The sequence below is a fragment of the Pipra filicauda genome, unplaced genomic scaffold (genome assembly GCF_003945595.2).
Source record: "Pipra filicauda isolate LSUMZ 115617 unplaced genomic scaffold, ASM394559v2 scaffold102_size2360937_pilon, whole genome shotgun sequence".
Taxonomy (NCBI): Eukaryota; Metazoa; Chordata; class Aves; order Passeriformes; family Pipridae; genus Pipra; species Pipra filicauda.
The window spans coordinates 1,726,206-1,751,712 of record NW_024103463.1 but is presented as its reverse complement, the minus strand read 5'-3'; the positions used below and the strand labels follow the sequence as shown (position 1 = coordinate 1,751,712).

Below are 25,507 nucleotides of genomic sequence, written 5' to 3'. Positions count from 1 at the left end.
GCTCTTATTACCAACATCACCAGTGATGTTACTGACTTTGTCAAATGTATTTAGCTGTGTAAGAGAAGGAATAACCAAAAATTATGCAATAAATATAATAAACTCCTCTCATTAACGAGGATTTTTGAAAGCGTAACGGATATTGTAATATTTATTTCTACAAGTTCCTGGTTGTGTTGGATCATTTGCCACAAAATCAGTGCAAGGAGTGATTGCTAGCTAATGATATTCCTGCCCCAAATCCTCCCTGTGACGATGCATCATGAGATGTTGAATCACTTCCAGAAGGGCAGAGTGAAAGCAGTGAGACCACTGGCTGGCACAGCTCAGTGTCACCACAGAGCCACAGCTAAAGCAAAGGTCCAGAAATCACATGAACCTCAAAAAAAGCAAAGATTTCTGTCTCTCTCACACTCTCCAAGGACTGAGTCAGCCGTGAAAAGCATTTTCTAGATCCTTGCAGTAAGTCAGATCGTGCCCTCCAAAACCACGTTTGGTTCTGCAACCGGCCCCACAGAAGGGATTTACAAGTGTGAGATGCTTAAACCACACACATTTCAGGTTTAGGGGGCTTTAACATTCACTAAAAAGTGATTTTTTTGCTACATATGTGAAAACAGTATTAGAATTCCTCGCTTTGTGATGCATCAGTTCGTTATGTAAGGGCTCCGTGGGGGCGGGGAGGGAGAAAAAGAGATCCTGTCCCTGTGGGTTAGTTATGTAACTGTCAACTTTAGAGCTCAATATTAAATATTTACACGTTTTCGACATATTTATGCAAGGAAACAAATCTGTAAGCCCTGAAAGCATATATATTCACCCATTCCTCAGCCTGATCACAAACATTCGTGAGCAGAGAAATGTTAATTAAAGTACTCGACTTCAAGAGATGTTGTTGTTCTTCTGCCTGGCCCCTCCAAGGGAATGTGTTTTGGAAAGATCACTCCAAGGGATGGGATCCTCACTCCACCAAAGAGAACAAGGACCAAGCAGCTGCTTCTGTAATATTTACACTCAGTTTTACTTCCTTTTGTTGCCACAGAAAAAGAAGAGAAGGGCAAAAATGGGAATTTTCGTCACAAGTCCTGTTCTTAGGGATTGCAAGGGAAAAATCTTGACATTGGGTTGCTACAGTTTTTCTGAATATTGCTCAGAGCTAGAGGTGTCTGTTAAATATAACCACAAATTCAAAAGGTAAAACACGGCTTTCAAATGTGAAGAATCAGACCTTGAAAGTTGTTCTCTGTGTTTATTAACAAGAAGTCAAGTGCAATTATTCAACCACACTTGCAAGGTCACATCCTAGCTGAGTTCTACTTAGAGAATTTAATATTTCTGGAGAATCTCTTTCTGGAAAATATGTGAGAAGATTTTTTTACTTCATCCCAAAGTTCTAACTCATTATCTCACATCCCCAGTGGAGAGTTAAGTCGTGCTTGGCAACCTGGAAAATCTACCTAATGAGCAATATTTAACAGCAACCCAGTTTTGTGGGTGATCTTCACAACTCTAATGAAGGGAAGGTATCTGGAGGACTTAATTCCTTTTTCAGTCCAATGGAGATTTGTAAAAACCAGATGAAGGTCACTTTACATTATGAAATAATTATTCAATTTGCAGGTCCCCTATGACACAATGTGCACATTTTGCATTTTACAATTTCTTAATGTGTTGTTCCTCAAGCCTTGAACTTAAGTCATTCCTCTGTCATTCTTATTGTGACATCCAGTTGGGAATTTGCTCTCTAAGCACACACTTTTTGTGGTGAACAGTATAGAATGGACAGTTTGATACAGTGGAGCAAAAACAGATTTCCACTTTGCAACAAAATTACCAAATGACACAAAACCCCCCAACTGCTGTTGGATGAGCAGAAAAAACCTCCCTTGTTCTCTCTCATTCAAAATGTGAGGGGTTCAAGAAAAACAGGGGAAAGGGAGAGTCAGAAAGACAGACTGATTGTATGCCCAGCCAGAAAAGTAGGAAACTAAGAATCCAGAAGTTTATTATAGGGAAGATTTAGAAAAGATAACGTGTATTAAAATTTTAATGCAACCTTGAATAATCTAGAAGCATTTTAGAATATGGTAAAAACAAAGATTGCATCTTATAAAACAATCAGTGCAACATATCTTTATCAAAACACTTAGAAAAGAGCAATTGCATTCACTTAAATATCTGCAACCCAGTAAGAATTTGCAGAACAAGTGTTTTTACACAGCATCAAGAATATTTACCCCCAGAATAATAAATAACCATAAACAGCTTCACAGGCATTACTAAACCTATGAGGTAGTAAAGAATTATTAAAAAAAACCCAGTAAAATAATTAAATTAAGTAATCTTTTAAATAATAATGCTCTTAAATTCTGTAAGTAATTAATAATTTAGGGCTTAACTGAGAGAAGTAAAGACTGTGAGTCAAAAACTCAGGGTCCCAACACAGGACAATAAATTCCACAGAGCAAGAGCTTTGTCTGCACTTGGAAGGCTGTGCTGGGATAATTTTAACAGTGACCTTCTCTAGAAAAGATAAAGCTACAAACAGCTTGTATATCTTTTAGTATGACCTATAACTATTCCATAAAGAAAGAGATACTTATTAATATTTAACTGTCTCTACAGAGATACTGAAAAATATTTAAATCAATCGAAAAAATACATTTGTCATTAGCAATTGATTCTGACATAACTTTTCATTTCAGTACAAATACCAATGTCCACAAGGAAAATTCTACGTAAGGTTGAAGGTTTCTTTGTATTCATCCAGGAGAGATAAAAATAGAGTTACAAAATTCTCCAAATGTAAGTCACTGTTGCAGGAATGCAGACAAGGTGCACGTGGTCTTACTCTTAAGCAATCTTGCTTGGTCATTCAGTTAAGGCTCTTTTCTCAGGGCTTTTCATGGGGAAAAAAAAAAAAAAAAAGCTAAAAGCTAGAAGAAACCCTACCTGGAGGTAACTCAGTTGCTTTGGCTCTACCAGAAAAGTGTTTTAGGTCTGTATTGCATTAACAACAAGGCAAACCAATTTACAGCAATGCAGAACACGCAGCACAAACAAGGCACCCCTTTCAAGTCATATTATTTAAATGTCCTAACTATGACAAAGCTGAACATGAAAGACAAACTCAGTTTGAAAGATGTATGCAAAAAACTGAATTAATGTGGGGAACTAGGATTCCAGAGAACTGCAGGAGTTCTGATTTGCTTAACTGGAACGCTGATATAAATGGCATTGGCTAATTCGGGGGGAAATAAGGAGGAAAAGAAATGCCTTTTTTCATGATCAAATGTTTTAAGACCACACTTGGAATAGGCTACTGTGCCAATGCAAACAAATCATTACGAATAAAACCCACAGGAAGAAATTAGAATTTTTTAGCTTGATATTAGCAGTGAAGTGGCTGCCCATATGTTGACATTTACTCACTTGGAAAAGTTTAATTAAGTTTGATTTAGAATTCTAACCTTGCTATACGAAAAAAATTGCATAGGGAACACTGCAGCTAGTGGGATAAAGTTGTCTTAGAGGAGCCTTCCTAAACATCAATGGCTGAAGAAAAAAATATATATAATCAAGAAAACCTGCTAAGTTTGGAGCTCTGTACAGACACGTCAGAAAGCTAAAGCTGCAGTTGGATTCTAAAAACAGGCAGAATGCTCCCATTTCTCATGTAGCAATCCTTGACATCTTCCAGTACTTCCTAAATACAGCTGGATGGAGAGGAGGATTGGAACATTTCCTCAGCTCCCACTCTCATCACAGATCACTGAAAGCACCAAGAAACAGAGAAACCCGTGAAAATAAATAAATGCTTAACAGCAAACCAGCTCTCATGGAGGCACTCAGCTTTAAATAGACCTATGAAAAACATTTAACATTGACAGAGAACAACAAATAATTCATAAATACATAATCAGATGGAGAGCTGTCTGTCTTATTCATGCTTCAGCTACCAAGTGCTTATCAACAGAGCCTTTTCTCTTTCTGTCTGAAGCAGAAGGATGAAAAGAGCAAATCACTGAAGAAGGTTTTTAGGGTGGCACCTGCCTGAGTAATGGATGCTTGTATAGTTCCATCACTCTTTGGCTGTGCTCTAATATAAATGAAATGTACTTGCTTCCAAAAATGTTTCCCTCCCCTCACCCTTTTTTTTTTTTGGTGCTTTAAAACAAGATGTTCTAACCGGGATGATTTTAGAGTATTTAACAGAAATACTACCAAAAAACTGCGAGACAAAATTGAAAAGAGTTGTCTTTGCCTGGAAATATTGACAAATGTTTCACCAGAGCTTTTGAAAAAAAAAACCAAGTGGAGCAGGGGATGAAGTGATGACACACCCAGACCGTTTAGAGAGTAATTGTCAACTCCTTCCAACCTACAAGCCCTGCAGAGAGAGGTTACTAAGGTTACTGATTTAATAGGCCCCTACACAGTAATTCATGGATTCTCAGAGGTCCACAGACCAGAGCTGGAAAGCCATTAATTAAGAAAATTTGCAGCTGAGTGGCTTAAGCAACTAGCATGGGTAGGAAACAGCATAAACCAGAGCATCCAAGCTGTGCCTTTTGAGCTCAGGCTCCAGTGATGTGCTCCAGAGCCAATTCCTGGAACACCACAGCCTCTTCTGCTGCCCCACTCATCAGACACACTCATGAGAACAAGAAAATCTGCCCCAAGAAGATAGGGAAGATTTGCAGACCTCAGCCACAAAACCCTCTCCTAAACTGGAGTGTTTATCACTCCTATTAAATTTCTCATCTTCATTTCTGCTATAAAGCTTTAAGAGGTGAAAAATCATGTCAGTAAAAGATTAAACATTGTATCATAATGTCTTGCAGCAGAAGGCATTAAAAAAGTTCTATCAACACCAGCGTGGCCCTATAAAAGAAGTTTTACAGTGCAAATCTATGTGCTAAGGAAACGAGTTTCTGGACCGTGTTTTTCTGTTTAGTTTCATCCCAAAGGATGGGATGAAATCCCCTCTGGATGCACATCCAGTTTGCTCACTCTCCAAAAATCATCCAGTAATGTGAACCACAGCATATTCACTGGGGACAGAGATTTTTGAGGTATGTTCTGGATCCAAACAAAAACGTTAACTCAGATACATCCAAAGCAAGCTAAAGCTGCAGGCAATGGGGATAATCTCTGTTTAGAATGTACATTCTATATATCCTGCATATTAATTATGCATACTGAACTGAAACAAGAGGAGCAGCATATCCTAGAGAAAAAAGGCAGAACTTACACAAAACAGAATTAAATTGAAATTAGTTGTTAAAATTGTTACTTTTCTGATAGATATATGTGTGTGTGCGTGTGTGTATATATATATACATGAAGATATGCATATATATATAAACACACACATATATATAAACACATACATATGTATAGGTGCCCACAGATGCATATAATTACAAAGTGGTATTAACTCTACTGCATTATATCTAAGAGATGGGGACTGTAACACCCCACACTCACTTGTCTGTGCTTTATTCCTGTAGCTGTAGCTCAGCAGGGTGGGAGCCTGTTCTATTCTCCACCTGATTAAACTTTAAAAGAAAACCTCAACTGCATCTACAGTTTGAAGATTTTAAGAGTCTTCTCCCCAGGTCCCAATTCAGTACCTGATTACAGGTATCTGGGAAGAAAGAAAAGCAGCAAAATGCTGTACACCCGCCTTGTCATCACAGCGTTCTTGTTCAAAAAGGGATTTCTGCTTTGTTTCAGCCATCTGTACTTAAACATTTTTTTTTCCAGTTAGTAATTTTTCATTCTAATTCAAACCCAGCAACAGCCAGGAACCACAAGCACACGCAGACTTTGGGTTGTAACATGGTTTGTCTGGACTCCTGCAGACTGGTTGGCAACCAGCACCCTCCTTTGAAACTGTAAAGCAATCCTAGAACCTGATCCAAAAATGCTTTGTGTTAAAAAACATCATTAACAGATTTTGCAAATTTGACAAATAATTGAGATTTTAGAGCTGCTAAATTTAAACTGATTTTTAATTCACAATCAGATAACAAAACATTTGGTATTCTTGAATCTTATATTACTTTATTTTATAAGCTATTAACTCTTGACAATAGAGATGTTTTCAGAGTTTTTGTTTTTTTCATCGGTTTGAGAGAATTTGTTTGGTTTTTTCGAACACCAGGTAAATAATTTTAAGATAATATTTTGTCTCCCTTTGTCAAATTCAGCGTAATATTTGTATGCCTCTGTACTGCTGACATGTTGCTCAAATTTCTATTGAGAAACCTGGGTAAGTTTCCACAAATAACTACACACTGGTATTTATAATCAAGTTGTCTTTGAGCAGAGAAAATATGGCTGGAAATATAAAACCACAAATTGGTCTTCACATCCATGTAAAACATAAAAAGGCAGTGATGTGTTTAAATTCTTACAAGAGACATCTTAGTTATACACCATGAATTACTGCCTCACTGCATGGACACTCAGACAGATTATCCAGGGAAGACACAGAATTTCCATCACTGGAACCTTTTAAAGATAAATAAGATAAATGGCAGTCCAGGAGGGCTTAAGTATTGCTGATATTGCTTTTGAGAGTGGGGACAGACTAAACCACCTCCAAGATCCCTAAATTGGTTTTCTCGTCTCCTACCTCTTCTTGTTTGCCTTTGGATGCTGTCACCAGGCTGGGATTAAGCAGGAACAGAGACTGGAGTGCTCCCTGATTTATACACCCAGCACTCCCCTCAGCACCACACTCCTCATACGGGGAGTGCTGGGAGCTCAAAGCAAACCCAGCTTTGCTGCTCTGCACAGGATGCAAACACGGCCAGCAAGGCTTGTCCTGTCACTGGGTGCAGGGATGATGCTCAGGGGAGCCCCTGCATCACCTTCCCCTGGTCCCTGGCTGCAGAGCACCCCTGTACCACCCCACAGAGCCAGCCAAAAGGATGTCATCTCCCCAGATCTACAGATCCAGCCTGCATAAATCCACCAGCATAGCCAGGGTTATCACTACCCCAGCACAATCCAGCTGAGAGCCACCAGAGATGGCTGCTGGGACATTGTCTGAGCTTTTGTGCTCTCTCCAGGAGCATTATCTCAAGCACAGGGGTGCAAAGCCCCAGGAAAGGCCCTACAGGTTCAGTTTGTACCCTGACTGGTTTGGCAGCTGCACCTGAACACCAGCCCCAGCCCCATGGGGTGCTCTCCATGACCACACATCATCCAGGACTCTCACCAGTTCATCCAATATTGGAGCCTCCAACCTAAATTTGTCCCTTCTTTTCAATCTGGAAAATAAAAGCAAAACTGGTCCAGAAATTCAAGGACCTACCCAGGTAATGCCAACCCAAAGGGGCACAACCTTCTCCCAGTGAACACGGCCTCAGACAAGGATTGGTGACAGCGAGACCTGTTCTCCTTTCTGCTCCTGAATATTTAGACCACGCATTGAAGTAGGATTTAGGGCAGGAATTAAAAAGGAAGATACTTTTCCAAGCAAATTCTTAAAGAACTGAATTTTTTTAAGAAAACAGATTGGGGTAATGTCACCAGAAGCCATATGCTGCTTCACCTCATCTGAGCTTGGGGAGGAGGGAGGTTAAATGGGGGGTTCTGGCAGGACAAGCTGTTTTTAAAAGGGCAAATACTTCCTTTTCTCTTCTTTTCCAGGCTGCCAACTGCTTCATCCCTTGCACTGATAGACTGTTTAGACTGGCTTAAAAAATCCTTCTGGGAATCTCGTGGTTTAATTTTTATGAAGAACAATGAGAGAATCAGAGGGTGTGCAATGATGCTCCTCCAAAGCTGTGTTTTCATAACTCTGAAAACAACCTATACTTTTGAGATTAATCTATTTTATATAAAAAATGCTATTTTCTAATACCTCATCTTCTCTTGAGAATTCTCCTCCCTGGACAGCACAGTGAAAGCCTCAGGTGCAGTGACAGCTGGATCAGTGTGATTTGTTCAGCAGCAAAGACAATAAAGGATTCCTATTAGGACACATCAGCTCTTAAGGCTGCATGGCCCTTATACCCTCTGCTATACAACAGGGTTTTCCATTGATTTCTTACTGCTCAGTGCCTGGAGAACATTATGTAACACACTCTATGCAGACTTATGGAACTGTACACACACTTCAGGTTTTTTATAGTCAAAACAACGTCATTTGAAAGCTCTCTGAGACAAACGTGGGGGGTGTAACTCTGAATCTGTTCTAACTAAGGGCTAAAATGAAGTTAGAACTAAAACCCCCCAAAGTAGCTGCTTTGATATATTATACTGTATTAGCAAAAAGGCTGACAGGCCTGCAAAATGAAAAGCAGTGTTTCCAGCCTGCAAATAGCACAGAGCAGGAGCTCGGAAGTGGCAGCGAGATTTCCCTGCCGTGCCAGGGGGTGATTAGTTGCCACTGACAGTGAGGATTACAGGACAAGCTGTTCCCTTCACCTCTGGAGATATGAGAGAGATTTGGAGATGTTTGCTAATTGTTGTTGTTTTCAGCGTCTGCAGCAAAGTCCTGACAATATTTTTAGTAATTGCTCGGGAGTGTTGGGTTGGTTTGTTTTGTACTGATCCAGGCCCTGAAACATGGTGAAAGCTGGGATTCAAATCACTGCAAAGTATTAAAATGAATGAATCTCAGCTCATTTTATTTTAAAAAGGCTTCATATTTTCTCCAACGTATTTTGCATAATGGAGAGGATTTAGAGAGATGACAGATCTTCAATGCACCAAAAATATTACTTAAGATATTTTTTAAGGTGTACACACCCAAGTTGTGGAATCAGTGTTTCACCTTAGTGTTGGCTTCATAACTGGGAGGGTTGGCAAAAGATTTACAGTTGTTTAATGTTATGCACTGCTATGATTCTAGGAGATTTGCAAAATAACATTAATGATTGCCTTACAAACTAGATTTTTATGTTGCCTATGTTTATATGTTTTAAGGCAATCTACCTTATTGTATGCAAAATGATTTTAAAAAGAAAGATTAAGATCTAAAACTGCCACAAAGCCTAGAGAATTAACTTTGTTCAGCTGACTCATTTCTGAATCTTACACTCATTAATCAAATTGATTAAGTGCATATTAATGAAAGGAGGCAGATTTTTAGAGACAGGGAGAAACATGCAATATTTTCCTGTGGAACCCTTTGTGTCCCAGGATCTTAAATCAGCCCTGCAAGACTCTTGGTATGGAAAAGTCTGGTGAAAGATTTAAAAAAAGAATGTGCTTCATTATGCATGCAGGTAACCCTCCTGAATTAAAATGCTAAGGGAAATGTAGGATGAAATCCCAGATGTGGGCAAAGACAAGGCAAAAATTGGCAAATGCTGCATTAAAACAATTAGCTTTTCTTTAACTGTGCTCACTGTGTCTCACTAGGAAGTAAATGAACTGAATTCCTCAGAGGATGGCACGAGACTTTCACGTGGTTATTCATCTCAGGTTACTCTTAATTCAGCTTAATTAAATTTGGTTAAAGTTCCTCAGTAATCAGTGCTTTTCCTTTTTTTGAAACGACAGTTTATTCCCCAGGGTCATTTAAGCAAAGGGGGCACAGGGGTATTCCTTGTTTAAATGAACTCTTGAGCCATACCTACGTTTACTAGTGCTCATTTTTAGGGTTAAAACAACACAAATGGTCAATATTATTAAAGATAAAAACAATAAACCCAACCTGTTCACATTTGGCAGGAAGTGACTGTAACTGCCACCACAGAATTTCACGACAACAAGTGCCATTCCCCACACCAGCTGAGATGGCAGAGCTCCTGCAGAGCTAATCCTGGGATGTGTTTTGGATCCAACTTTGCTTCCTGCCCAAACGACACCTGTGTGTTGCTCCCGTGCCAATGTGTGTTTACGTATACAGGAATCTATTTCCAGGTTTCCCCGGCAGGCATTTGGGGTGTTTATTTAAGAATAATTTAAGAATAAGCTCGTTTCATCACAAAAAAAAAAATAAATGTAAGATTTCTAGAATCCCCAGAAAGAAAAGAAAAAAAAAAAAAAAAAAAAAAAAAAAAAGAAAAAAAATCTGTCTACTAAGACATTATACTTCTTGGAAAGAGAACATAAGAAGTTTATGATCTGGGCAATAACTTTAAAAAAGAAAAGTGTTTCTGTGAGAGTGGGAAGAAAATTTTTGAGAATTGGATGCTGAACGAGCAATGCCAAATATCATCTACCTAAAAATACTCAAATGAATGTGGTTCTGTCACAATTGTTGGCAAGAAACCAAAGGGAAGAAAATCGTAGTTTAAAAACTGGAGAAAAAATAAGGAGAATTTTATCAAATATATGGTCAAGTTTTCCTGACATGCATGGCAACACAGAAAGGGTCTTTTCCTTCCTTTCCCACCTTGTCTGAATCACAGAGACTGCCCAGCTCTCCCTGCAAACCCCAGTATTGGTCTTTATGAGGAAGTTGGAATAGATGCTTTGCTTTCTTTCCAAACAGAAAGGGAACACACAACTCTTGCATACCAAGAAATCAGATAAATTAACCTGTAAGAGCTGCCCACAGGCCACTATTTCCTGTGATAGTGCCAAGGCTGGCTTTGGGGTTTATCCCCCCTCTCCTTTGTCCCTTACTCTGAACAGAACTGGGACCTGCTGAGCCAGCAGGACAGGCTGAGGTTTCTACTTGCACCCTCCAATGGAGGTCGAATTTCTCTGTATGGAGAGAAATGTGTGCAAGAGCAGCAGACAAATCCTGCATGTGAATCTGAAGATAAAAATAAACCAGTATAAGATTTTGGCTGATTTGGAAATATAGGCAATAGTGGGGAAGAACTAACATTTGTTTAAAAATAAGAAAAAAACAAATAAACAAACAAACAAAAATAAAGAAAAAAACAAATTATGTTAAAGGTCAAAAGCTGGATGAGATACTTCAGCTGCTTACATGTGCAAATACAGAAGAATTAATGGAATTGCTAACATGACCTTAGAGCTCTATGAGAAAGGTGGCATTTCTTATTTTCCCCTGAGTGCAAGTGGATCCTTGAACATCTACTATATGTCATCAGGGGGAAATTCCATTCAGAAGCCTAGATGTCATGTGAAAAGGAGCAAACCCACAAACTGATCTAAGGAAAGCTGAGAACTGGAACCCCAAAGAGATGCTGTCCACAAGAACAGAATTTTGAAAGGTTTTGAAGGAGCAATGTCTTAATTACCTGTTATTAAACTGGTTTTTTTCAGTCCTAGAGATTCCAGAGTACCCACAATGAGTGCTGGGGAATTAGGACAGGCATCATATCTTTATAACATGGCACTGTACTCGAGCTTAGGCTGAAGCCCAGCAGTCTATTGCAGCTGTTCTGCTCCAGCAGAATTTGCATCCAGGGTAGGGAACTGGCAGGGAGGAGGACTGGGCTGATCCAAATTGGTGGAAACACTGTCATTGTTTTTTAATGTACAACAGTACAGACTATACACTAGAAAGAAATTCAAACTAGCTGGTATTAAGTTCAGTATTTTCAGTCCTAACTAAGAAAGAGAGGTTTGTTGTCAACTGTTTATATTCTTTCATATATATATATTCTTTTATATATATATTCTTTATAATATGAACAGAATTTTTACTTTTTCCACTTCCTTCCACAATACCTGCACCGTGTCAAATCTTTCCCACTGTGACTTATTTCTCCACACTTGCTCAATGTCGTGAGATGCCAAGAGACATATTTTGAGTTGCTCCATGGGCAGCAACCTGGGAGAGGGTGGGAACAGAGCAGCATTTCAGACCCCACACCAGAGATCTGGAATTTGTTTGGCTTCAGGTTTTTTCCCCTCAGGCTGATTTTTACAGTGTTCTTTATCTAAACATCCCATGGCTGCCTTGGATTCTGTAGGGAAAGCTTCTTCTGGTGACTCCAGCACCTCTGAGCATGTTGGCTCTTGCACTTCCCTGGCTGACTGGGACCTGCTGTCCACTCCATCAGGACAGGGATGCACAGAACAGTTGTTCCACAAGTGAGTAGTGCCTCAAACAAGATAAGGCACCATCCTCACAGGAGCTGTGGACCAGCTGTACCCTCTCTCCAGTTTTTGGATATTCTTTCTGGTTTAAACCTCCAACTTTAGTCCCCACTGACCAGTGGGGCACATTGTAGGAATCACAAGACAACAGAGCGGTGAAGCCCAGGAAATAAAGTCTCATGTAAGTTGTAAGAAGCCAGCAGGCACCTCAGCCACAGCCCTGAGCAGCAGCAGTGTATCAACACCACCAACACCTTAAAACAAGAGGTTTGGGAGGACCAAATTTCAGGGGACCATGTCCTGTTCCTGTATTTTTTCCAGTTCATCAACTTGTTGCATGAGTAAGGGGGAGGTAACCCAGGCAAAGCTCTGCTGAGCAGCATTAAGCAATGTAACTACTCATTGAACTTTGTTTTCAAGACAGGGTTTTGCCTTGGGAATTTTAACAGAAACTGCCTCAACCAAAACGACTTTTCCTTTTTTTTCCCCACCCTTAAGCTGCAAAAAAAGCTGTACACTGGCAAACAGATATCGTGCCCAGGGCTTCACACCAAACAGTGGGATGTTAAAACATCCTACCTCAGGCTACCTTCTTCCCTCTTTGTAATCCACATAAGGAAACAGAGTTCAAGGAAGAACAGTTAAAAGGTTTGTTACATTCATGGAAGCAGCAAGCAACTGTCAGGGGTTGACATCAGCATTTCTCACGACCGGGGAATAAGAGCTACATGTGATGTGAGGCCTGAAGACAGAAACAGGGGGGAGGACTCAGGAGGGCTCAGAAGTTGCTACTGAAGGTGTCAGCAGAAGACTCTGAAAATTTTTAGGCAGTTCACACGGTTATGGATGGGGGGATGTGACAAACCAGGACAATCCTGCTGGGCAGACTGTGTGGAGATGGTCACAACCCAACAACCCACCAGGGAGGAGATTCTTGCAGATCTACAGCCAAAATAAGAGATTTGAGAGCAACCAAGAGAAGCTCTTCCCATTCCCTTGGTGGAATTCTGACTGAGTCTAAGCACTCCTTCCTAAAGGATGTTTCCTTTCCTCAAGCAATGTAATGGTTTGAGAACAACACTTGACCTCATGAAGTAACTCTTTCTTTTCATACAAAAAAAAACAACAGGGCGCTTGATATTTTTTTACAAACGGTATATAAAAATTATTACGCTATAAACTGATATGCAAAGGCAAATGTTTCAAATTTAGTCCTGGACTAACTCTAATCTACATTACAAAAAACAAAAACAAAACCAAAACAAACCAACAACAACAAAAAACAACAAACAAACAACTCCCTCCAAAACAAACAAACAAAACCAAACAAACAAAAAAGAAGCCAGGATATCATACGTTAATTAAATCCTCTTTATATACCATAGGACCCCTACTTGGCATGGTCAGGGAATAGTCTATAATCCATTCACCCAGGACACACAAGGGTTTTGTCTGAGGAACAAAGTATTTTTACCTTGCCTCAGCCACACCCCTGTGTGATCCTCACTGTAGCAGGGGTTACATCTGCACTGGGAATTTTCTCTCAATATTCATTTGCTAAAACACAGCAGCAGTTTTTTGAAAGAGTGGCAAACTGATTCCGTGTGGATCAGTAATGAGAGCAGTAATTGCCACAGGGCTGACAATAACTTATGCAGAAGTTCTCAATTGCTTCTAATGGCCTGTCAGAGGGTGAAAGGGAACGCAAAGCAGATGATAAAATAAACTCCAGCACAACTTCTGAGAACAACATTCTTGACACTTTCACTCTTGCTAAGAAATATGAAAATAAAAGAAGCTAAAGTAGCTTCTGGAGAAGAAGTAAAACTGCACAATTATCTAGTGATTCCTCCAGAACAGATTTTGTGATTGCACCAGAAAATGAAAGCAGGTTTTCCAAGATTTTACATCCATATCATAAATGAAGAATTGTAGGAGAACAGAAACTCCAACAACAGATTATTGCTCCTCCAGTTCGGGTTGGTTGAGCAATATCACAACTACTGCTTCAAAACCACAGAAATGACAACTGTTTCCACCAGTGTCAACTGAGTGTGACTGGGGCACAATAATCTACTTACTCTCCTCAAGATAACACCAGACTGTGTTGTAGATGTTTGGAAATGCAATTATGCTACAGTTGAAGGACTTAAATTTGGGGATGTCTGAACACTAATAGCTGAAAATGGGAAATAACAACTAATCTAAGAAATACAAATGGAAAATGAACTTGTGAGCTCGTAGTTGCCTTTTATACAGCAAGCTGCATTCAGTACATGCATGAGACTATTCCCTTACACAAGGTTCCTGAAGCAGTTCATGCATTCTAATATTTTTGGATGTGTAGATTTGATAATGTATTCCTCCTTCACAAGCATCAGGACAAATATTTTGCACTCAAGCTGCAGAAAACACTTAAATGCTAATTCTGTTACTGCATCAAAAGTTACAAGTAGGTTTCAGGAGCCCAAAAAGGAAGAGTTATATTAATTCTAGAAAATAAATGTGACTTTAACTTATTATACTAACTAGTGAGGTCACTGGCAGATAAAAGCTGAGGATATATGAAAGGCAGATATAAATGTATTAGATATAAAGGCAGTGTATATGTACACTACATTAAAAAAATACACAAAGTGGTGTTTCTCTGCCACTGTGTCTTCCCAGCACTGTGTCTCTTATTTTCATCCCTTAATCCCACAAAGAAAACTGTCACTTTAGGTGGTCACAGCTTTTCCAGTTAACCCTAAATTGGCGAGCTCAGACTACTATCAGTGATGTTTGAACAAATTAGTGTGGAAAGAACAGTCTTGTTGACTCATTTTCAAAATGAAAATGCATTTAATTTAAAAAAAAAATAAAATAAAAAATTAGAATTTGGAAGAGGAGGCACCTTATATGCTATAAAACAGCCACACACCAAAAAATAGCATCTTGTTACCCAAAGGAGACTTTCTGTTGAGCTGTGGACAAACTTGCCTGTCACAAGCCTTGTATTTGATGTTACCATCAACCAGCAGAATGAAATACTGACAACTTTTAGGGAGAGGAAAGAAAAAAAAAAAATTAAGAAACATCTAGAGAGAGAAATTCTTTCCAGGGAAGCTGCCCATCACCTAGTGAGCCTGTGGACCACCTTCAGCAGCTGTGGGCAGGCACCACAGGCCCTCCCCACTGCTTCCATAAAGAGATCCAGGGGGAATCTGGCACCAGGGATCAGCACTGCCTCCCACCTGCTCCCCCAGGAGCACCATCGAGGGGCTGGACAGCACAACTACTGACTTATCCAGAAACTGCTGGAGAAACATTTAAAGAAGAGCGTGGAGGAGCTGGACAAGATCAAGAGTAGAGAGTTAGCAAGACATGTCAGCTCCCCTTCCTGACATCAGGCTGTGCTTCCAGAAGTAAATATACTCTTTTCAAGAAAAAAACATAAGCCTTGCTAATAAATGTACATTTCAAAGAATTATTTTCACTCTGGGAAGAGTCAGAAAAGGAAAATACAGGGTTTTCAGGCTTCCCAAGGGAACATTTGTCACCTCTTCCAGTCACTGCATAGAGATTCCATATTACATCCCATAGGCAATATTACCCTCTCACCTCAACAAAATGAGATTGGGCATAACTCAAACTGCTGCAAGGATATTATATATTGGATTTTTTTCCATATTCTCCATTAAAACAGCAATGCACAAATGGATCAATGTGTAATGAATGTGAGATTCAGACATTTCACAAGACATAAAGCTTTCGAGCTGCTGCCCTTTCAGAGAACTATAATCTCCTGACAGGCTCGTGTTTGGTCTGAATCCATGTTCCTGGGCAACTCCAGGAACAGTTTATGTTGTTCAGTAAATTGGTTTAAGTGTAGACAAAACAGAATCATTTATTTCTTCGTAAAACCTTGGTTGAACTGAACTCAGCATTAGTCTATAGCGCTCTCAGGCACCAGGTGGGATTTTGAGATTGTCCTGTGCAGGGCCAGGAGTTGGAATTGATGATCCTGTGGGTCCCTTCCAGCTCAGGATATTCTATATATTTTATTCTGTAATTGGTTACTGAATGCTGGGCAAAACCATCAAATCCATCTCAAGTGTAACTACTCCCCACTGTACCAAGGCAAAAATCAAGCTTAACATGTCCATTTTCCAACATTTAGGACTCTTAAAAAGGATATCTACCAATAAAACAAAGGTATCCTTGGCAGCAGTTTATGATATACTGATCTTAAAATGAAAGAGATTTATTTATACAACCGTTCAAATATAGACTTCCAAAAATGTAGAAGACCTCTACAATGTGTTCAAAAAGCTGGATTACAAAGATATTCACTAACTTGATTTATTCTCCTTGTGTAAATCAGGGTAAAACCTTCCAGGAAAACAATCCTAAAAACCTAGGGAAAATAGCGACCGGTGAATAAAATACTGTGCTGTGGGAAAACACAAACATATTTTCCCAGGCTGTGCTACTGAGCTTTTCAGACTATCTCAGAATCTCAGCTGTGTCATACTTCCCCAAGGGAAAAGAAACATTTTAAGTGCAGTATCAAAATAATAACATTTAAAAAAAAAAAAAAATTGTCTGATGACACATCTCCCCTCTTGCTAAAACCTGTAAAAATCGTATTTTTAAAACTCCTTTCCCAGCAAATAAAATAAAATATGAAGGTACTCTACATCCATGTCTGACAAAAAAAAAAATCTAAACTAAATAATAATTTGTAAAGCATCATTCATTGTTTATATTGTCCCCAAAGTATTCCACCATGGCCACTTATATGAGGTAATAGCAATAAATAACATTTTCTTCGATTAAAAAACCAAATGACTCCTTTATCTTTTCATGCCTAAATTGAACACCTGCTGACTCAATAGTCACAGATTCAAAATTCAGTGAGAAAGCAATAAAAGATTCCCAGTTGTATATAAAGGATTAAAGGACCATAATCCAAGAGCTGTGCATGGCTACGTGCTTATTCTGCTGGTGAATGGAAAAGGAAGAAGGAAGGGGCTTCAAGGAAAGCAGCCAAAGGAGACTGCAGCAAATGTAAAAAGCATTTCAGGGCTATATTTAGAGGAAGACATTCTTCCTACATTTGCCAAGCTGCTCACGTCATTTCACACAGCATGTTTTATCCAGCTTTATAAGTCTGGGAGAGAGCAGGAGGGGGACAAAAAAAAAAATCTGGATCAGTCGCCAGAAATGGAAATCTTGCATTTATGGAGAGGAACGAGTATTTTAAGCATGTGAATTCAAGAGTACTTTCCAAAGGGGGGAAAAAGGGGAGAAGAAAAAAGGGGGCCATGGAGGGTGTTAAAGCTCTGCACAGACGTCACAGAAGGACTCTGCAGAATATGGTTTATCAGTAACATGAGTTTGCCTCCAAAACTCCCTTTTGAGCCAGGCTCACAAGCCTCAGCCCCATCCCTAAAAATACTTAAATGTGTGAATTCCACTAAGTTCGAGTCTTCAGCTGGTAAAAACTAGACTTGCCCGTGTTCCTGTGGATTGGATACATCAGTTATATAAGCAATGACATATTTCTCCTCTGTGATGTGGTAAACCACCACCCAAGATGAATTAAACAAACACCAAACACAGAGGTGGAAACGGCAACAAAAACACTCCCGTTCGATAAGAATACTGTGCTTTTTTCTTAGCATGTGTCACAAGGTGCAGGATTTGCATAAAGAAATGTCAGGATACAAAAAAAAAAATATGTCAGTACCAGATGTAACAGCATCAGGTACAAACCACATGGAAATTTCCTGTTAGTGACCTTCTGGAGAGCAGTGATGGCATTGATTTGAGATCGACATTCATTTAAGGACTGGCTTTACTTAAACTCACAGAGATGACTTCTATAAAAAGTTTTTACCTTCATTCCCTTCTCCAGGTGGCTGATAAAACGAAAGCCCCAAAGATATGATGGCTGCAATTTCCAAGATTATAAGAGTCACATCCTGCAACGCTTCCCAAACTAGCTGTATGAATGTTTTTGGCTTCTTTGGAGGTATAAAATTTTTTCCAAAAATAAGCTTTCTTTTTTCTAGGTCCGCAGCAGTGCCGGCTAATCCTGTAAATAAAATAAAATAAATCAAATTAAAATTCCAGGGAAATAGAAAATGCCCACTTGTATCTGCGTTCCTATAAATTACTTTTTTAAGGAAAGCAACAAACTGTGTCACCTATCAACAAACACCTATCACATATCAACAAACAGGTAGATATTCCACTTAAATGTTGCTTTTGCAAGATGATTTGTCCTTGTGTTCTGAACAGAATTCTTACGGGCTCCATTTAATAAAAATTCCTGCCAGATTTAATCGTAAAAAAAGTCTTTGAATTAGGAGATTTATTTTAATAAGACCAAGGTACATAGATACACATGTACACGTAAGCAATGACTTCTGAAAACAGATCATAAAGCACAAATAAATAATATTTGGGATGAAGCTGGAATAGCTGTTGGCAGCTTTTGGAAATACCAGTAGAAGATGACACTTTCTTCTGAAAGCAGATCGATGAACTCAAAGTATAAATCAATAAAACATGCCTTGTGCTGCTTCAAAGCAACCCCTCTGGTTGCATGTGGACTGCAACTCATCACTGGAATGAACTGCACCACATTTTTGTCACGTGAAGAAAGACAAAGTGACAGGTTCTATATGCACAGACAGGGAAAAAGGAATGGTATGGTTGCTTAAATTGATATAAAAATGCACATATTTTGAACGACGCTTCAATTTAAGATCATTTCAATTTAAGGATACAGGATAGGAATGGGTGGTTGTGCTGAACAACCCACTTGGGTGGGGGGCTTTTTCCTATTTTTTTGATTATATTAAAGTATGAACATCTAGTGACTTGCCAGGGGGAAAAAAAAAAAAAGAAAAAAAGACTTTCAAGCATGAGGGTTTAATAACTGAGTCCATATATCTGTCTCAGCAGCATAAAGAACTGCAATAAGTGTTATATATATCTGCCAAATAATACCTGATATCATAGAATTGTTTAGGTTGGAAAAGACCTTTAAGATTATCAAACCAAACAGTGCCAAGGCCACCACTTAACCAGGTCCCCAAAGTGCCACAATCACAGGTCTTTTAAATCCCTCCAGGGATGGTGCCTCCACCACTTCCCTGGGCAGCCTGTTCCAATACTGGACAACCCTTTCCATGAAGAAATTTTTTCTAATGTTCAATTTAAACCTCCCAGGGTGTAACTTGGGGCCATTTCCTCTTACCTCGTCGATTGTTGCCTGAGAGAAGAGACCGACCCAGTTGGAACATTTATAAAACTACAGGTTTGGCTGTGATAGAAGTGTCAAGTTGTTTATGCTTATTCACCCTTGCATGACACCTGGAAAACACTGAAGTTCAGGGCTCGTCTCAGGGGAACACAAAGGTGCCTGCAGGAGAGCAAGAGGAAACCATGGACCCCACACTGGAAGGATTCCTCAGCTCACGCAGTTCAGGGTGAGTCCTTGGCTATCCCAAATCCTATCACCACCCATGGGGTACATCAGGAATGGGAAGCCCTAGAAACATCATCTTCAGGACATCAAGGAACACCAGTCAGGCTCCCAATGTGCTGAGAGTCCCCACTGTGTGTTTGGGTGGCCCAGGACCCGCGCCCAGCAGTGTCCCTGTCCCTCTCCCACCCCTCTCAGGTGACAGCACTGGGCCCAAGCACTATTTCCCCAAGATGAAAGCGATGCTGTTCTGAACATATCAGTCCTGCCACAGTCCAGGCAGATGGTGACTCACCTTTCACTCCAGGTGTATAATTACAGCTGCTGTGGAGCTTCTGCCTCTAGGTTAACTCATCAAACTTTCATTTTACCTTCAGCTTCTAAGAAACACAACCCTTCTCCCCCAGATAAAGGCACGCTGTAGTTATTATTACCTCACTTCATTTAATTTTCAGTACCTAGTGCTCAGTGACGCTGTGACAGCTTCCAGCAGTCATGAAATGTGTCTGTGTTATCTCCCATGATTCAAACAACACTCCACTCCTCTGAGAGCTCCCAGTCAGCTTCCAAGGCAGGGTAAACCCTTTCCCCACCCTGAGGAACTGCAGGCTCTGAGCCATGGGATAGCCTTTGGGTGACCCAACACGGGTTACAGAAGTTAGGGCAGCACAGGGGAGAGAGCAGGGCAGTCACTGTGGGATCTGACACAGGGACAAGCCTCCAACAAAAACCAAACAAGTGCAGTCTGATCAGCTTGTAGAGGCCTGCAAAGCCCCTCAATGCAAGGGAGGAGTTTCACTAAAAGTCAAAGAATCATAGAATCCTTAAGGCTGGAATAGACCTCTAAGATCATTGAATCTGACCGTTAACCCAACACTGCCAAGTCCACCACCCACCCACGTCCCCAGGCATCATGTCTGTCATTGTTTTTAACACTTCCAGGGATGGTGACTCCACCACTTCCCAGGGGAGCCTGTTCCAGTGCTTGACAACTCTTTCAGTGAAGAAATTTTCCCTAATATCCAACCTGAACCTCCCCTGGTGCAACTTGAGGCTGTTTCCTCTTGTTCTGTCCCTATTTCCCTGGGAGCAGAGCTCGACCCCCGCCTGGCTCCACCTTCTTATCGGGGAGTTGTAGAGAGTGAGAAGGTCCCTCCTGAGCCTCCTTTTCTCCAGGTTGAGCTCCCCCAGCTCCCTCAGCCCTTGTAAAAAGGGCACGCACGATTTGCATTATGCCCCCAAACACAACCTACTCCTCTACAGAGCTGACTTCATCCAGAAAGGGATATTCCCCGGGCAGCACTGACAGCTGTGGGGGCAGAAATTTTCACCTCGTGCATCTTCGAGCAGCAAAACAAAACTCCGAAACAGAGGGAACTTTAAAGGGCGTTTGAAAATGGAAGGAAGAGACGTCGGAAAAACGCGTTTTCCAACCCAGAACATATGTGCTCAGTGGTGGGCCAGCTCCAGCAGGTCAGCACACGACTAGGGACTCACCAGCATGGAAGGGATGGCTGGAATGGTACAGGAAATTGCTCCAGCATTTTTCAACAATCCTCATCACGTTCACTGAGACGCGACACGTGACTTTGAAATTGTGCCTTACACCTCGTTGTCAGGGTGGAATGCAAAGCACACGTCTCCTATCCCATGTTTATAAGGGCTGTTGAAATACACCTACATCCCAAGAAGCCTCCAAAGCAAAAGAGACACACTGGAACTCGAATTGCTGCTTTTTCTCTAAGACAAAGATTCTTCATTTAGACATCATAAGGCTGAGGATTAAACTGAGTTTAAATGGTCATCATCATTTTCCAGACTATAGTCTACGTAACACCTGTTGGAATTCAGACAAATTTTACTTTGCTCTTTCATTTTTTTATAACAAATATTATGTTCCTTAGGTACCACAAATAGACAAGAGTAAATTATGCATATGATTTTACTCTTTTCTGTAAGTCTATGTCTTGGGGAAATTACTCACCCAGTCTCATCTAAAAAGCAGAGTATATTCATCTTCAATAAAGAAATTTATCTCCTTGTAAATCATCTACAAATCCAAGAAAACTAAATTCAATGTTCAGTTCAAACCAAGCACTTTCCCTTCTCCAGAGGCTTGGCCAACACTCAAAATCCCATTCAGCAAAGTTTTGGGGCTTTTTTTTTTCTCCCACTGACTACCAGAAACAAACTCCCAAATTGAGAGAAAGAGAAAGGAAAGGGGAGAATGAAGAAATCTACAGACCACGTGATGAAATCAGATCATAACAGTTCTAAGCATTACTGTAGAGACAAGGTCAAAAAGGGACAGAATAACAAAAGGTCCTGAGGCGGGACACACAAGGATCATTGTGTCCAGTTCCTGGCCATGCCCAGGACACCCCAACAATCCCACCCTGTCCCTGAGAGTGTTATCCAAACGCTCTTGAGCTCTGGCAGCCTTGGGGCTGTGCCCACTGCTCTGGGGAGCCTGGGCAGTGCCCAACCAGCCTCTGGGGGAAGAACCTTTCCCCGAGATCCAACCTCAGCCTCCCCTGACACAGCTCCAACTGTTCCCTGGGGTCCTGTCCCTGGTCCCCACAGAGCAGAGCTCAGTGCCTGCCCCTCCTCCTCCCCTCCTGCAGGGACAAAGTTCCACAGGGAGATGCAGCTCCTGGAAACGGGACTGAGCATCTGAGGCAACGCGAGATGTCGATTTGGAAAAACTTCCATAAATTCACATTGGTTTTGCTGACAGAACATACAAGGGGAGCACTCTTTATCTTTTCCAAGTATCCTGCTTTATTCAGAAACGTGAAATAGTCCTAAAGGTGCTCTGAGCAAGCCTGAATTGCTGGGGAGGATTAGAGGTGGCGGGGGCTGCCCGTGGCCCTGGCAGAGCTGCGGGAGCTGCTCCGACAGGCACCACAGATGGCAAACACGTCAATTAGCACAGCAAGGGCTGCACAGGGACATCTGTCCTCACCAGTACTGTCAACCAGGAGATGGCTTTCCTGCTGCTAGACTGGTTTATGTTGGTTTTTTTTTCAGATTACACACACTGACTTCATCACTGTTCCTGAATATTGTATTTTTATTTCTCACTTTATCCCAGGAGACCTGTGACAATGAGAGCATTGCAAATGAAAGCAATTTAAAATATCGTTTCTATACGGAGATATAAAACATCTAAGGGAGTGAAAAACAACCAATGGGGACTAAAAAAACCTGCATGGAAATACCAGTTTCAATATGACTTCAGATTTCCTACGTTACTGGCACAAGCATCAGCCTGTGCCAGTCTTATATTCTGTATGACCCATCTGATATTCTGTATGACAGTAAGTCACAAACTGGCTGGATTTATGTTCATTTCTCCACACAAGCATTAATATTTTATTTTGTAAGTGCTTTTCTAGGTCAAAGTTGTGCAATATTACTTGATCGAAGCGTTTTACAATAGACATGCAGATTAGGGTCAAATTTGTATACAAATATTATACACACATCCAGGAAACACTGTGAAAATTTATTACTGATGCTTCCAACACTTGAGTAATTTCTTAAGGTTTCAGTTTCCAAAATTTTTCCCCCAAATTTATTTCAAATTTGTGGTCGAATGAAAACGATTCCATAGAAAATATTTTCTATGATGTTGTGCAGTATATTGAATGCATTTATGATTTAATCTGGCATTGTTGCTTTTTTTGGAGGCAGAAGAAGAACAAAAAACTGGAGAAATGCCACTTAATGAATTTTCTCTGTTCCTTATCTACATCTGTCAGTTCCTGCATGCTGAATAGAAAGCCATCGTTTCAATTAATGCCTGGAAAATTGTATTTCTCTGACAGTCATCTCCACTGCAACCAAATGGAGCATGACAAACAGAGAATGATTTTGATGCTGCAAAAATAGCAAAAGCACAGCACTACTAAAGCAACAATGAAAAAAAAAAAACCAACATAAAACTTGCAAGAGAATGTTTTAAATTGGCTTAAATTATGAGCTGAAGACTGGAGAATTTACATTTGCACTAATTGTGCAAATAAACCCTTCATTGCTTATTAACTTTCTTCTATACATTTTCTGATTCAGCCAGAAAAGTAGGTAAAAATTTCAAAGAGCAAAACATGTAAACAGTGTAATTTAAAAATCACAGCATAATAACTTCAAATGCAAAGTTTGTTCAGCACAGGAAGGAAAGGCTGTGGAAAGGAAGGCAGAGCAAAGCCAACTATTTTGGTTGGTGAACTAACCAAATCTGGAACAACAATTCCAGATGACATCCATGAATTCCTCCTATGAGAACTCAGACCTATATTTTATCTCCAAAACCCCAGTGACCCCAACCCTAAACTCTCTTCTCCAATGATGAGCACTCCCACCACCACATTAGCCAGGTCTTCACAGAAACTGGAAAGTAAACCACTGCAAAATACGACCTCAACAATTATTCCATCTTCTGTGCCTTGTTTCCCCAATTCCATTTATTTCCCATTTAACTCTGAAACAGCCCCTGCCACCCCTGCTGACACACAAAGACTCAGAACAACCTGCCCAGGCCCACTGGCTCAGGTATCTCACGCACAGATTCTCACATCTTCATAGCATGAATTTGAAATATTAGCCCAGTTACTGCTGTTGTAACATGAGAAATTCAAACCCACAGTCCCACTCAACATTTTTAGTGGGATTTTACTCTCTGGGTTTGGAAGCAGATTTCTGAGCACTGCTCTGCTTTTCTCTCTCCAAGCTAGAAACGACAGCAGGGCTTTTTTCTTCCACTTCAGTGTAAGAAGTATTACGCATGTAGTGATAATACAGAGCTGAAGGAGCTGAAAATGTCACATTTTCAATTCAAATCAATAGCTACGAACTCACAGGTTTACTTTCTGAGGTCTGCCTTAGGAAACTGTCCCTACCTAAGCAAGTGGGGAAGGCAAGGAGACACACAGAGTAAACTGGGATCACTGTTATGGTTTTGATCAAATGCTGAGGAAGGTCTATTTTGTCCTTTAAGTGTAATGATGTCAGCAGGCACACTATGATGTAATCCAACATCAGCCTTCATTAAGCCATGAATTCTTCATGACCCTTGTTTATCTGAGTAAAGAAACACCTGCTTTGGTACCAAGTATGCCACAAAAACACATGTTGCATTAAACTGACACAAGAGGACTACTTTCCAAGTAAAACAAACACCAGGGATGTGAAACACAAAGTGAAAATATTCACCCCTGGGATGGATGCCTTTCTGACCTCCCAGTTTTACCAGGTACGTTGCCTGAAAAGGATTTTTGATGAGGTACATTGAAATTCTGCTCAGGTCATATTAAAATAAAGTCAGTTGAGAGAATGCTGTCCATCAATAAGAGAGGGTTTAATTAGAGCATTTACTGATTCCAGCAAGGTGAATTGGAATTTCACCAGTGAATGAACCTCAACAAATAATAATTTCCTTCTAATCCTGGGACAACAAAGGTGTCTGTGAGTGTAATGAATCTCATTACCTGTTTTCATTAATATCATTTGCATACATTTTTTTACCTAAATATTAAGAAATTTGTCCAAAAACTAAAAGCTTTTGGCATTACAAGTCACGTAGCACATGTCCTGTAAGTTTTAAGCAGTTGCTGCAACTATTCCTATGAGTCCACTTAGTCCTGGAGTCAAATGCTTTGCAGTCAGATCTGAACAGCCAACAGACAGAAGAGAGGAGCACAGAAACAGGGAATTAATGACCTCCCCCCTCCATTTCCTCATTAATCATCCTCCCTCTCTCATCTTACAGCAACAACTGGCCCAGCCAGCATGTCCTGCCCTCTGGAGCTCTGCCACTCCACAGGACAGGGATTGCTCCTCAGCATCTGGAAAGAAACCAGTTGATTACAAAAACCCTCCTATAACTCACACAAAGTACAGAAATAGCTCTCAAATTCCATGACCTCTTTAAAAATGAAACAACTGAAGAACCTAACAATTGTTCTTACTGACTGGACGTCTGACACAAATCTTAGCAGCGGGTACATAACGAGGTGCACTTCCAGTGTGAGTTTCCACCTC

The 25,507-nt window shown here is 40.4% G+C and overlaps 1 protein-coding gene across 5 annotated transcripts in view; it reads right to left on the bottom strand.

The window, feature by feature from the left end:
- Positions 1 to 25,507, bottom strand: part of ATP2B2 (ATPase plasma membrane Ca2+ transporting 2) — a 411,315-nt gene that overhangs the window by 104,135 nt on the left and 281,673 nt on the right. For all 5 annotated transcript variants that reach the window (XM_027738163.2, XM_027738225.2, XM_027737921.2 and 2 more), the window contains exon 5: positions 17,870 to 18,067. In XM_027738163.2, the coding sequence (XP_027593964.1) occupies positions 17,870 to 18,067 (198 nt within the window). The remainder of the gene's footprint in view (positions 1 to 17,869; positions 18,068 to 25,507) is intronic.